The sequence below is a fragment of the Protomyctophum bolini genome, assembly GCF_963924005.1.
Source record: "Protomyctophum bolini genome assembly, chromosome: 4".
Classification (NCBI taxonomy): Eukaryota; Metazoa; Chordata; class Actinopteri; order Myctophiformes; family Myctophidae; genus Protomyctophum; species Protomyctophum bolini.
The window spans coordinates 30,815,673-30,830,393 of NC_137865.1; the positions used below are offsets into that span (position 1 = coordinate 30,815,673).

General features: G+C 45.0%; 1 protein-coding gene across 1 annotated transcript in view; it reads right to left on the bottom strand.

The window, feature by feature from the left end:
* kcp (kielin cysteine rich BMP regulator) overlaps nt 1-14,721 on the bottom strand; it is a 69,100-nt gene that overhangs the window by 22,898 nt on the left and 31,481 nt on the right. The window contains exons 16-29 of the mRNA XM_080761081.1: nt 14,542-14,691; nt 13,119-13,225; nt 12,591-12,684; nt 11,379-11,552; nt 11,042-11,124; nt 9,957-10,050; nt 8,321-8,503; nt 7,955-8,125; nt 7,450-7,623; nt 6,350-6,432; nt 4,889-4,979; nt 3,391-3,467; nt 1,294-1,467; nt 266-445 (exon numbers count right to left, since the gene is read on the bottom strand). Coding sequence (XP_080617207.1) covers nt 266-445; nt 1,294-1,467; nt 3,391-3,467; nt 4,889-4,979; nt 6,350-6,432; nt 7,450-7,623; nt 7,955-8,125; nt 8,321-8,503; nt 9,957-10,050; nt 11,042-11,124; nt 11,379-11,552; nt 12,591-12,684; nt 13,119-13,225; nt 14,542-14,691 — 1,835 coding nt within the window. The remainder of the gene's footprint in view (nt 1-265; nt 446-1,293; nt 1,468-3,390; nt 3,468-4,888; nt 4,980-6,349; nt 6,433-7,449; nt 7,624-7,954; nt 8,126-8,320; nt 8,504-9,956; nt 10,051-11,041; nt 11,125-11,378; nt 11,553-12,590; nt 12,685-13,118; nt 13,226-14,541; nt 14,692-14,721) is intronic.

Below are 14,721 nucleotides of genomic sequence, written 5' to 3' on the forward strand. Positions count from 1 at the left end.
TCTAATGTCTAACAAGGCAAAAATGGCACAGCATTAAAGACGTGTCATTGCTATATGGCAACTCTTTTGTTTTACAATGGCCAATACACAAAGTGATGCCAGTTGTGAAAAAATAGGTTACAAAAGTACAGTTTTGTATGTTTTATGTGATCATTTGCACAACACCATCTGATCCTCCGGTGAGGAGTCTGTGTGTGTGTGCTTGCGTGTGCTTGCGTGTGTGTGTGTGTGTGTGTGTGTGTGTGTGTGTGCGTGAGAGACTGACCAGACAGCTGCAGGTGGAGCAGGGGTCAGTGGGCGGGCTGAAGGAGGAGCCAGACTCGTGCTCGATCCCCTGATGCAGACACACCCCCGTGCAAACGGGACAGCACTCGCCTCGTGGGGTCACGGGACGCGTGCACGACACAGCCGGGCAGGGTGCTGGCACACATACCACACCGCCGTTCTGCACGCACGCACACACAATCAAGTGGAAAAAGTACCAACATTTTTAGTATATAGATATTTCACTACAACAAAAACTTTTTGTCATTTTATCATCTATTCAGACTTATGTGAACACCTCAGACTGTTTTTAAGTTGCTCGATTCAGTATTTAGATATTTGATAATAATTTTAGCTGCCTCGCCCCCTTCCTATACAAGCCCATTGTAATTTAAAACACCCGTCCTTTTTTTCTGGTGACTGATATTGTCCTTCTAATTAATACGTGAGGAGGTCGTGTTTTTTCATTTACCGTTTTCATTTATTTGTAAAAACAATATTTTAGATTTTTTTGTCTCCTCCTCCAGGAGGTTATTTTCCAAAATAATTATTATTATTATTATTATTATTATTATTAATTTTCAAACAGCCATAGTACAAGTACAATATTTGGCGTAAAATCGAAAATTGTAAATACTCCAGTAAAGTAAAAGTACCTACCGGTAATTCTTTCTGTGCCAGCTGTTAGCATGAATGTAGTTAACCTGTGCCCCCATCAGCGTTCACTTTAAGAGAAGGAGATTCCACCCCCGCCAGCCTCATACACACACTTTACTATCATTAGCATTAGCGCACACAACGAGGTAAACAGACATCAGATTTAACGTCCAATAGCTGGTGGTGATGGAGGATCAACGTTAAAAACTGCAGTGGGGCTCAACCATTATATACACGTTGTATATACTTTGGGTTATACGTTGGGGTCTGTATATGGACTTAGCAAATACTGTCCCCTAGTTGGAGGGTACGTATATATACGGACATGGGAGATAAATAATTAATTATTATTATTAGGGTTAGCGTGAGTACCAGGCAGGAGCAGAGCTGACAGTGGTCTGCCGGATGTGTGAAGCGATCTCCGTTGATGCAGTCTCGCCCGTTAAAGCGGCATCCGTCGCACACGGCGCACGCACAGCCATCCAATGCCGGGTGAGGACAGGCTACGGTGGGACACCTCTGCTGGACACACACCACTTCACCTCTCTGCGCGCGCACACACACACACACACACACACACACACACACACACACACACACACACACACACACTTTAGTTCTTTTTTTTAATCCGCAAATTACAATTCATTTTACAGGGAAACAAATGTAACGGGGTTGAGAGTTCATGGGCACCTAAGGACCTTCTCCACACAGACAAAATGCCTATAAAGAACAGCTGAAACAGAGCAGTATTTGGCAAGTTGTTTGACTTAATTTGCTCTTTGTCAGCCAGCTATTGTCAGGCCACTCGTGGTCAGTTTATGTACATGGCCCAGGCTTCCAAATATCAGTATGACGAACCTACATCGATACCTGAGGTTTGTTATGATTACAAGTAATGGTTGGTACTGAATGCCTGGTCCATGTACAAATCAAAGACACAGCCCACCTCCTAAATCAGGACTTCCTTGTGGCTGGTGTCAACAAAAACAACATCCGGTGTATATAGAGCGTCGCAGTCCCGCCCCCTTTCATAACGACGCCAGGCCCAGGAAATAGTTCCCAATGCATTTTTCCCATAGACATTTCGAAACGTAATTATTTAAAGACATTTTAAGCGTCGTACAAAGCCAACTCTTGTGACAAATCATGACAACAAACACAATATTTTGGACCAAACAAATAATTACAGAGAAGAAAAACAACCAAATAAATGTGTTGTAACCTGCCGTTTTTTTCTACTTTCTAATTCTTTGTTTGGCCCAAAACATTGTGTTTATTGTCATTATTTGTCACGACAAGAGTTGGCTTTGTCCGTGGCGTAAACGTCTTTAAATAAATACTTTCCGAAAAGTGTACGAGGAAAATGAACGGGGATTTATTTTTCGGGTCTCTCGAGGGGGCGGGACTGCAACGCTCTATTTGTGATGTTAGCAAAGACATCGCATGCACAACTGAACCAATCCGGTAACACTCTTCAATGTTTATACATTGCTGCACTGGTTGGAATATATTTTCAAACTGCATCAGACACTAGGTCACTATAGGTCACTAGGTCATGGCGAGCAATATACAAAAATAATTGTTCATAGGATTCCAGGTATTGTTCAGAATCATGATGGTTTATACTTAGTGGAGTGTGGCTGTCATACCAGATTGACAGATTGCACGTTGTTGGTAATATAAATTAGTAATACTTACCATAGTAATACTAATTTTAAAACATCCTCCCCAATAGCAGCATTTGTGTACATCAAATGTGAAACAGTGATCAGCTGAATCAACACAGGCCAACATTCCCTGCAGCCAAAGTCCATGCCAATGCTGTTTGGGTTCTACCTGTAGTCTAGTCAAGTGTCCCCTCCCTGGTAGGTGAGAGTAGCCTCCACTAAATGGTAAATGGTGCATTTACTGTATATAGCGCCTTTATCCAAGGCGCTTTACATAGTGCATTACATTCACCCATTCACACACACATTCATACACAGATTGCGGCGGAAGCCATGCAAGGTACCAAACAGCACATCGGGAGCAATGTGGGGTTCAATGTCTTGCCCAAGGACACTTAGACATGTAGACAGGACCTTCCTCCTGCGCAGGTCCAGTACGAGTGATGCCCTGGCCAGTTCTCTGACAGTGTGCCATCATCATTATTGAGCATGTGTAGTAGGTGGGTTAGCCTTGTTGTTGCATAAATCCACTCTACAATTGGGACCCCCAGCCCCCCTTCGCCATATGGAAGGAAGAGTATATCTCGTGTGGAGTGTGAGTTTACTGACCAGCTGGCCAGTTCTATTTGTCATGTCTCTCAGTGCATTTTGTGGGATGTGTACATTTGCAAAGAGGTGTTATATTTTAGACGTGTTGTGAGCTTGTAGATCGGCTATTCTCAGTACAAGAGATTCTTCTATAGAAGATATACTGGCTGCTATGCAATCTATGCAATCACTGACTTGAATCCAAACTCACCGAACATCTGCATTCCTGACATCCGCTTCTTTGAAGGACCTGTCCATCAACATAGGTCGCACCGTCCAAGAGACAACCTAGATGTGGGGGGGGGAGACAAGTATTTTCTTTCAGTCACCCACCCACTTCTCGGTTTGTATTTTGCATTCTACAACAGGTCGTTAAGAGGAAGCAATCTGATTGGTTGAAACGGTTTCTATGCTTGCGGAACTCGACTTCGTCTCGTTCCTTACCGCATCACTGTCGTGGCAATAATCACGTTAAACAACACCCTCTCGTGTAATATTGCTTAAGTACATGATGGTAGTCTATACCTTCACAGACAGTACATGATGGTAGTCTATACCTTCACAGACAGTACATGATGGTAGTCTATACCTTCACAGACAGTACATGATGGTGGTCTATACCTTCACAGACAGTACATGATGGTGGTCTATACCTTCACAGACAGTACATGATGGTGGTCTATACCTTCACAGACAGTACATGATGGTAGTCTATACCTTCACAGACAGTACATGATGGTAGTCTATACCTTCACAGACAGTACATGATGGTAGTCTATACCTTCACAGACAGTACATGATGGTAGTCTATACCTTCACAGACAGTACATGATGGTAGTCTATACCTTCACAGACAGTACATGATGGTAGTCTATACCTTCACAGACAGTACATGATGGTGGTCTATACCTTCACAGACAGTACATGATGGTGGTCTATACCTTCACAGACAGTACATGATGGTGGTCTATACCTTCACAGACAGTACATGATGGTAGTCTATACCTTCACAGACAGTACATGATGGTAGTCTATACCTTCACAGACAGTACATGATGGTAGTCTATACCTTCACAGACAGTACATGATGGTAGTCTATACCTTCACAGACAGTACATGATGGTGGTCTATACCTTCACAGACAGTACATGATGGTAGTCTATACCTTCACAGACAGTACATGATGGTGGTCTATACCTTCACAGACAGTACATGATGGTAGTCTATACCTTCACAGACAGTACATGATGGTGGTCTATACCTTCACAGACAGTACATGATGGTAGTCTATACCTTCACAGACAGTACATGATGGTAGTCTATACCTTCACAGACAGTACATGATGGTGGTCTATACCTTCACAGACAGTACATGATGGTAGTCTATACCTTCACAGACAGTACATGATGGTAGTCTATACCTTCACAGACAGTACATGATGGTGGTCTATACCTTCACAGACAGTACATGATGGTGGTCTATACCTTCACAGACAGTACATGATGGTGGTCTATACCTTCACAGACAGTACATGATGGTGGTCTATACCTTCACAGACAGTACATGATGGTAGTCTATACCTTCACAGACAGTACATGATGGTAGTCTATACCTTCACAGACAGTACATGATGGTGGTCTATACCTTCACAGACAGTACATGATGGTGGTCTATACCTTCACAGACAGTACATGATGGTGGTCTATACCTTCACAGACAGGGCAGCCACAGGGGTCGGTGACAGCATGCGGACAGAGGGCTGGAGGACACCGTTTCTTCAAACATCTCACTGAGCCACTCTGCAGGGAAAGACATTGAGTACGTACTTTGCATGGCACACTGTGCTCCTGTGTGTGTGTGTGTGTGTGTGTGTGTGTGTGTGTGTGTGTGTGTGTGTGTGTGTGATCGTCACTAAGATTACTGTGGACGGAAGCAAAATATTGAATGACATCACAACACAGCGATGCTGGATGCATTATAACACAAATAGCTCATTCAATGTCGTCCTAGGTGATCTGTGACTATTAAAAATTGTCGCCCAATGTCGCCTTTACCAAAGAATGAGTTAACATCCGTCACCTCCAAGCCACTAACTACCAAAAACACAAATACTCGTGCAGGAGTTTACTCCCCAGCCAAACACGCCTATCTTCACCCTTGACGGGCACTCATTAGCCACTTTACCTGCCTCGGCAGCACTCTTACACCATCCTGCACCTAGACGATGACGTACAGGCATGGCCTCTGCTGCCTTTGGAAGGCTAAGGTCCAGGGTTTTCCAGAACAGGAACCTCACCATCTTCACTAATCACTAGTCACTATATTGACTAAGGCAGCTGTGTATAAGGCAGTCTTTGCCTCTCCACATTGCTCTACAGCTCGGAAACCTGGACACTACCAGAGGCACATACACAGTCTCTACAGCATAGACATATAAAGGTAGACGCCTCTTCCGGCTCTGGGGCGTCTGTATCTCAACGGAAGGCAACATGGAGGCAACGGGAGGCGATGGCGATACGTAATTGCATTGGCAAGCTTTCCCGACATTTCTTGCGAAGCATAGCGGAAGCAAAACGGGGAAGGGGACGTTCGGTAGACCAATCAGAGGCCAATGCCTTCAAGATTCCGCTTGACTTCACCCAGCATCACAGCTCTCCCTGGCCAAAAGGGTCGGGCATGTGATCCGTATGCAAGCCCACCGTCTCCCCCCCTGCCAGCTTCTAGATGGTTCAAAGGTCTGCTGGGGTCCAGAAAAGTGGTTCAAGAACCACATTAAAGTCCCTAGCTGTTGATCGCCACACCTGTAGCTCTACCTGTCACCATGGGGGATCAGTACAGGGAGAGTACAGCGGTGTGCACAGAGGCACCACTGTGCCAAAGCAGACCACCGACCACCACTACTGCCTTCCCCTGCCCCACCTGTGACAAAGTCTGCGGATCACGCATCAGCCACCTGGCTATGCACAGGCGACAGACACAACCACAATAATCAACTCCTAAATTGTATTTGGAGCAACGTCATCTTCAAGATCGACCAACTGACGTAAGTGTGTTTGTGTGTATGTGTATGTGTATGTGTATGTGTATGTGTATGTGTACGTGTATGTGTACAGTATGTGTGTGTGTGTGTGTGTGTGTGTGTGTGTGTGTGCGTGCGCATGCATGCTACCTGGCAGGTACACTCAGAGCAGGGGTTACTTGGGTCAGGGAAGGACTGTCCATTGGTGAAAACGACATTGTTATGGAAACAACCTACAGTGTGACATGAAGACACGGTTACATAACCAATGCAGAAAAAACAACGAAGGCACAACAGAACATTGTTATAGTTATACAACAAACTAGTTCATACATGGTTAGACGTGGACTTTTGGGTTTTTCAAGGCAGATATTTACTGTATCTCAGATTCTTCTTTCACTTTCAGCCTGCGTTTTTGATCAAAACAAGCTTGATTTGTGGCTCATTTCTATAAACGATCGCCGGTTACACAATGTACAGTAGGCTATATTTTGGGTGAATTAAATAGCATTCGCTGGACTTGTTACATAGCAATTTTCCACTTCCTGTTTCTCTCGGAGAGAAACGGCAATCAAAATAAGACGGTTAACAAACTTAACATTGAATTTAATGGTGGCGTTCTATGCAGACATAATCAATCTATTCTATCATGGGGGGCCTCCATAACGCATTGTTCTATATTCTATATTTGTTAAAGGTAATAAGCGTCATCGATGTCGTTACTGTGAATAGGAAAGTAGTGCTTATGACACATCTATGATTTAGCATCATAATCTCAGAAAGTTTTTGCCACTAAAGCAATATTTTATACTTTATGGTAAGATGAAGTTGAAAATAGCCAATCTAAAAGTTCATTAAGCTTGTGGATCCAAATGTTTCCCAAACAGTGGGTCACGGACACATTCCCCTTTGTTTTCCTACATTTGGTTTTTCATTAGTATTATTTCACAACATACTTTTCATGAATTAATAACAAAACGAAATGACAGAGTTAGCGTGTGGGATCCCCGGAAGATCCAGCCCCCAGGAATGCACCCAGGGGGCCGGCCCGGTTCCGGCGAGCCTTCCCACGTCCGAAACGATCGATAAATGACAGAATTACTGTGTTGCAGCTTTCCGTGCTCGGACGGACACAGAGACACGTACGTACGTGGACATAGGGACACACATAGCTGCATAATGGAGCGGAGGCACCACTCAAAATCAACGTAATGCGGTTCATGCAGTGATATGTGATAACATGCACATACGGTTGCATTCTCCACAGCACTGTCCGGGCAGGGTGTAAGCGTGTGTGCAGTCTTGGTAACACGGCAGCCGCGTGCACACCACCTCCCCGCCGTAACACGTGCACACGCTGCACGGATCTGCATCGCTGGCAAACTCAAAGCCGTCGGGATGCTCTCGGCCATCATACATGCAACCTACAGAGGGGGAGGGGGGGGGGGAGAGAGAGAGAGAGAGAGAGAGAGAGAGAGAGAGAGAGAGAGAGAGTGACAGACAGAGAGAGGGTGACAGAGAGACAGAGAGAGGGTGACAGAGAGAGAGGGCGACAATTGGAGAGAGTGAGACAGAGTCTCAGAGACTTGAATGTGAATGTGATCATTTGATCATTACAGTGATCAGTACAATGTTATCATTAGCTGGTGAATGTGATCATTTGATCATTACAGTGCACCAAAGTGCACCAGTGGGGCCTAAACCTACTGTATGTATGGCTAGAAGCTACTAATGCTGTCCCACCCACTCACTCACCATCGCAGGTCATGCAGCATTTTCTCTGGACAGGGTATTGGCAGTTGGCTGGGGGACATCGCTTGCGCTCACATGTGACGGTGCCCTCGCGGCACACACACACTCCACACGGGTCTGACCTGTCATCCCAGGTCTCCCCACTAGCTCGCTCCCGGCCCTCATACAGACAGCCTGGTGGCAGAGTGAAAGATATTCACAAGACGTGTCCAGAATGGTAAGGAACGTAAAATAATTTGAGCGAATTATAATTATTATTGAAAACATGAGCGAGAGCAGTGCTGAGAATTCATCATCAAAATGTTACATTGTGTGTGTGTGCGTGGTGTGCGTGCGTATATGAATAAAATAAGAAGGGGGAAGTTGTACCTTCGCAGGTCCGGCAGCACTGCTGCGTGATGGGGTGCGAGCAGTGAGCGTGTGGGCAGGGCTTGCGTTGGCAGTGAACCGTCCCATTGGAGCAGAGACACGAGCGACAGGCGTCCGCCGGGTCGTAGAAACGCTCTGTGTGTCTGTAGGGTTGCTGTCCGAACACGCAGTCCAAAGGAGGTGCTGGCACGATACAAAATAAAGCTTTCTGAACAGTGGTGGAAAGTAACTAAGTACATTTACTTACCAAAAACATTTCGGTCATTTTATCGTCTACTCAGGCTCATGTGAACGCCCCAGACAGTTTTTAAGTTGCTCGATTCAGTATTTAGATATTTGATATTCATCTTAGCTGTACCCACCCCCTTCCCATACAAACCCACTGTAACTTCAACCTCCATTTTAACCATGATAGATTCATCGAAAACACTCGTCTTTTGGGGACACACACACAGATCCGACACACCAAAGGTCCGACATGCGGAAATCACCCGTCGCTGAGTCCCGACAATGTTTGTCTAACATGCGTTGTGCCATATTATATGCTTGTGGTTAGGGTTAGGGTAGGTTTTGGGGTAGGCTGTCGGTCTGAGTCCAACTAGTACGAGTGGTTCTCATCTGTAAAGACCCCCATAACTCTGAGACTGCACAAATGGAACCAAATGGAAATCCATTTGATTACATGTGTACACTCTCAGAGTTACAGACCTGTTATGGTCCTACAGGCCAACTCTTTATGTGTTTCTGTTTCTGATAAGTTTTTCATTTTTGACAAAAATGTCCACCAAAAGCTAGCATGGCAATGAGCCCTGCTCTGAGATTGTAGTACAAATGCAACCAAATGGACCCATATGTTATTTCCAACTAAAACACATTGTCTTATTCCAAGCTTAGCTGTTGGACACCGTTTGATATGTCCAGTGTACAAGATATTCGGATTCTAAATACTGCGTTCCCATATTTTTCAGTGTTGAGTTTTTCAGTAAATTCAGTGTTATGAGCCCATAGAGTTGTGGACCATAATCAATTTATATTAAAAAAGGCATCAAAAGGCGATCTCGGTGTGGAGCGTGTTTGGGCGTTTGGTAAAAGAGTTAACAATTACTAGTTACACTTGTAAGTTGTATGACAAAATTCTTCCTCCTATATAACCACGACCTCGACCTCGCGTGCACGCATCTGCCTGGGTGACATGACTGACATGTTTGTGACAGCACGGATGATTACATTTTTTTCTTGATTGTAAATGGTAAATGGTGCATTTATATAGCGCCTTTATCCAAGGCGCTTTACATAGATTGTGCATTACATTCACCCATTCACACACCGATGGCAGCGGAAACCATGCAAGGCACCAACTAGCACATCGGGAGCAATTAGGGGTTCAGTGTCTTGCTCAAGGACACTTCGACAGTAACTCTGGGGGAGCCCGGGTTCGAACTGGCAACCTTGCGGTTCACATCCAGGCACTCTACCCCTGAGCCACCGCCGCCCACTCGCCGCCGTGATTGTGTCTTATCTTGATAGTTTAAACATGATGTCCTGGGCCGCTATGCTCGATATCAGGCTTGATAAGCCTAAAGCTTATTGATAATGGGTACTCAATAAGCTTGTTATCTGATTTGTAATTCCTTACCAGGACACTGGGGGCAGCAGTCTCCAGGCAGCAGGTTAGGGCTGGAACACTGTAGTGGCGGGCACCTCTTCATCAGACACTGGACATTTCCATTCTACAATTATACACAATTTATTACACATCATCAGACCCTATATTCCCTGTACTTCTGCATAAAACGTATGGTTGAATGGGCTAGATGCACACAGAATAACTCTTCTTACTTTCGGGCCGCTTCCCTACTTTCGTGTTTGTGTTGCTGATGATACTAATTAAGGCTCTGTTCCATTTAGTGTGCAGTGGTTCTCAAACGTTTTAATTTAACTCTGAGTGTACCTCACATTTGACCAGAATGGAACAGAGCCTTAGTATACAGAATGTACAAATGATCAATACCCCCAGAGTCTCTAGAGAGGTGGGGAGGAAGAGAGACTCGATAGCACAGATTCAACGACAACAACTAAGACAGTGACACAGACGCAGAGAGTAAGGCCAAGTGTGATCAAGGACGGACATGCACACCTCACAGACGAACAGTCTGGTAGGAGGACACTAGGCAGGAGGCCTAGAGACCTCTCAGTGCCTGCTATCACCCAAGAAGACACAAGGCAGAGAGAGCTTCCGGTTAGTTATGGCAGGAGAAAGGACAGCACGGGCGGGTCTGCAGGGGGTGCCCTGGGCGCGGCGGTCGCTGGGGTGTGGCCAGCACTGGTTTGCTGCAGGGTTCGAACTTCCCTGTTGGCTGGGTGTGGCCCTCTCTCCCGGTGCTGGTTGCACCTCTGTGATGGCTGCGCCCGGGGCGCCCCTCCGTGGACTTGTCTATCTATAGCTGGAAGTCTGGAGGAGAGGGGCAGTGACCAATCACTGCTGACCCGCCAACTGGAGAGTGTAGTGGTTGAAGGTTGAAACACTCTAAGAAGGTTGGAGACCACCTGATGATCTCTCTTCCAGGCCAAGGCATCCATTAGAAATTGATTATATTCTGATCTTTGATGTGTTTACAAACTCAGCGGTAACACCTGTGAAAGTGTGTGAAAGTAGGGAAGGGGTCCAAGTTCTTTCCAAAATGGTGTGTGTGCGCCTATTGGTGTCATTTCTATTCTTACAATACAGTTGCAGGTCCTGCACCCGTCAGTAGGATGAGGGAACTCTTGTCCGTTGGGATACTCCTTCCCGGCATAGCTGCAGCCTAAATGCAGAGGAATCACAAGGAATTGAAGGGGTCATTGTCAGTGGTGTAAAATAAGTACATTTTCTCTCACCAATTACTTCTATTCCACTACATCTCAGAGGAAAATATCATACTTTTATTCAACTACAATTATTTGAAAACTTTAGTTACCGGTACTAGCTATTTTGTAGATTTTGATTATTGTTACAAAACATACATTAACCACCATTAGCTCTGCAATACATTTCAGGGCAAAATGTAAACTTTGGTACCGTTGCAGTTGTTGTGGCAGCATGTTCCAGGCAGAGGGGCGTTGCAGTTGGGCCGTTGGCACTGTGGTGGATGGCAGTCTACCCTGCCTTCCACACACACACATTCCTCGCACACACTCACAGGGTTAGGGAACGCCTCACCATCCACGAATATGTGGTTTTCAAAGGAACAGTCTAATGGACACACATACACACAACACAACGTGAATGAGTAAATAGGTAGGCCTACTAATATGGATGCCAGAAACTGATGAAAGTCAATATTAGAATATTCTTAATGGTTTTGTTTTTTTGTGGCTTTCGCCTTAATTTTATATATTTTTTTGTATGGACGGATAGACAGTAGGCTGACAGGAAATGGGGAGAGAGATGGGGGGGTGACATGCATCGGGAGTCGAACCGGCGCCACACTGCCGGACTGGATTACCAGCCAAGGTGCCTGGACCGCTGAGCCACGGCCCAGGCCAATATTACAATATTCTACAGCCCTGGCGAACATTTTTCAAATATCCAATTTTTTTTATATCTTTAGTTTTCTTTAGTTTAGTATAAATTGCAGCTGTCAGGAGGAAACCACCCAACTCAATGTTTAAGGTTTAAGGTTTTTTTCCATAAATCAATGCTTTGAACACCCTTCACTGTCTGTGTGTTGGTTTAACAAAATACTCAACCAATGGAAAGTATTAAAAAGCGCTTCAGACAAAACCTTTTAACTCCATTAGACTCTCAAACTGCTGCCTCCACCACCTCTCCCTCATGCAAGTTATTTACAATATATAGTCACAATACCAACTTTGATGAGGCAGTATTGCATTGTTTTACAAAAAAAGAAATTGTAAATGCAAAATCGATTTTGAAATATTAAAATAAACAATTCGGTGGCATTCCTAGTAAATAACCACATGTACTGAGTTGTGAAATTGATATGGGGAGCTACTTTAGAACATTGGTTCTCAATGTGCAGCATTGGGACCATGCAAGGCACCAACCTGCACATCGGGAGCAATTAGGGGTTCAGAGTCTTGCTCAATTACACTTCAACACCAACTCTGGGGGAGCCCGGAATCGAACTAGGAGCCTCACATTCCCATCCGGCCTCTCTACCGGCCACTCTACCCCTGAGCCACTGCCGCCCCATGAACTGCTGTGCCAGCCCTATGCCATTGCTTTCACACACCTACATGCAAATTATATTCCATGCATTTTGGTTACCTGGACATTTGGGGCAGCACTCTCCAGCTGGCGTGTAGGAGTTGGTGCAGTTGAGTGAAGGGCAGGGTCTTCTCTTACACTCTACAGTACCATCCTGAGAAGGGCGTTACAGAGGTGTGTCAGTGACACAAATACAAAATCATTCTTCAGTGCTGATTGTGTGCTTTCCCCAAAGTAAATAAGTTCTCAAGTTTCTTTTTTACTTTTTACGGTAGGTAAAATAAAAGGGGCCTTCAAAATAAGAGTCTTGACTGAAAACACTGGCGGTTTCGGAAAAACTAATTTGTACTTCTTCCATCACTGCCCGCATCGAAGGTGCATATGTGGCAGAGCTGATCAGGGATAGTGTGGGGTTGTTCTCACCAGACAGGTGCAGACGTGGCAGAGCTGATCAGGGATAGTGTGGGGTTGTTCTCACCAGACAGGTGCAGATGTGGCAGAGCTGATCAGGGATAGTGTGGGGTTGTTCTCACCAGACAGGTGCAGATGTGGCAGAGCTGATCAGGGATAGTGTGGGGTTGTTCTCACCAGACAGGTGCAGACGTGGCAGGGCTGATCAGGGGTTGTGAACCTCTGTCTGTTGCCGTAGATGCGGTGGTTGTAGGTGCAGCTGTCACACTCGGCACAACAGGAACCTATGGTAGACATTATATACATTCATTAAACGTACTCTACAATAATATCTGCAGACTTTTTTGAGTCTCCTACAGGAAACACAGCAGGTCATCAAATTATTGGTTAGCTAATTAGGAATGCATAAAGAAACAAAAGTTCCATGAATTCAAGGCTTCATGGGGTGAGTAGACCTACACGGACCCCGGGCGTTTATAAAGAACCAGGCCGCTATTTGCAGTACGCCGTTATTACTTGCGCAAGCAGAGCGTGCAAGTAATAGTTTCGCCCGGGACTCGTATGCACCGTCCCAGCCAACCCGCCACTTTTGATGCGTATGCACCGTCCCAGCAAATTGTGCCTGATTTGCTGGGACCAGATTACATGGTGTGTATATGTATAACTAGCTCTCAATGATGACGTAAGAAATATGTGGATTAAAGGACCCAATGCCAGAGTGTAATTGGTTTTAGATGATGACGTAATGACGATATGTTTTAGTGTTGGGAGGATTAAAGGTAATGCTCTTATGTATACATGTATGTAATCTCATCTGGCACCACTGCCATATAAGGCACAAGTAGACATTACGTAACATGCATAAAGTAGGTAGGTAGCAAATAGTTAAACCTAATAATTCAACATTTCAAACGTTCCTTCACAGAGAAACTGAGATTTGACAGTTTGTAGCGGTCGAAAGTACTTGCGCGCTCTGCTTGCGCACTAAATGGCCTACTAGTGTGCAACAAGCAAGTATTTTTTATTGAATTTTCAACTATTTGAATAAAGGTTGTACATGTGAGTGTAGGCCTAAGGGCACCACAGCTCAGTGCACATGCAATATAGGCTGCATGGCTAACATGCCTTTATCGTTTGATAAAGGCATATAAAAACATAACTTATACACCCAATGAAAATATACACTTCACGGAGTATAGCCCACTTGGAATTATAACAATCGGTTGAGGATTGCCTGAGTATGGCACAAGTTAAATCTCAACATTTGCAGGACATGCCATTGCGCTGAGGACTTTGTGGTTGTTGTGGTAGGACCTCTGCTTGGATTCATGGTGAGTGGCGCACCGAAAATAGAAGATCTGCATGCTCACAAAGTGCTGTGGACGCAACACTTGGAGCTTGTAGATACACGGAATGACAAACATTTCACAAAATATATACCATATTAAAACATCGGTTGTGCATAGGCTGAGTATGGCACGAATGAAACTATAGATTTATTTTGGGGATATGGAGGACTGTATATAAATGAGGCAGACACACACAGGCAGACACACACACACACACACACACACACACACACACACACACAAATTCCTACCAGTGTTTTTGGTTGGGTACAGGCAGTCAGTAGGGGGACACTGTGTGTGCGTACACACAGCCTCTCCGTTCACACATGCGCAGCTGGAGCAGGGTCCCTCTGGATGCCACTGGGAGCCGTCCTCATACTCTGTACCATCCAACACACACGCTAAAGAAAGACAAGGTTTTGATGATTCTC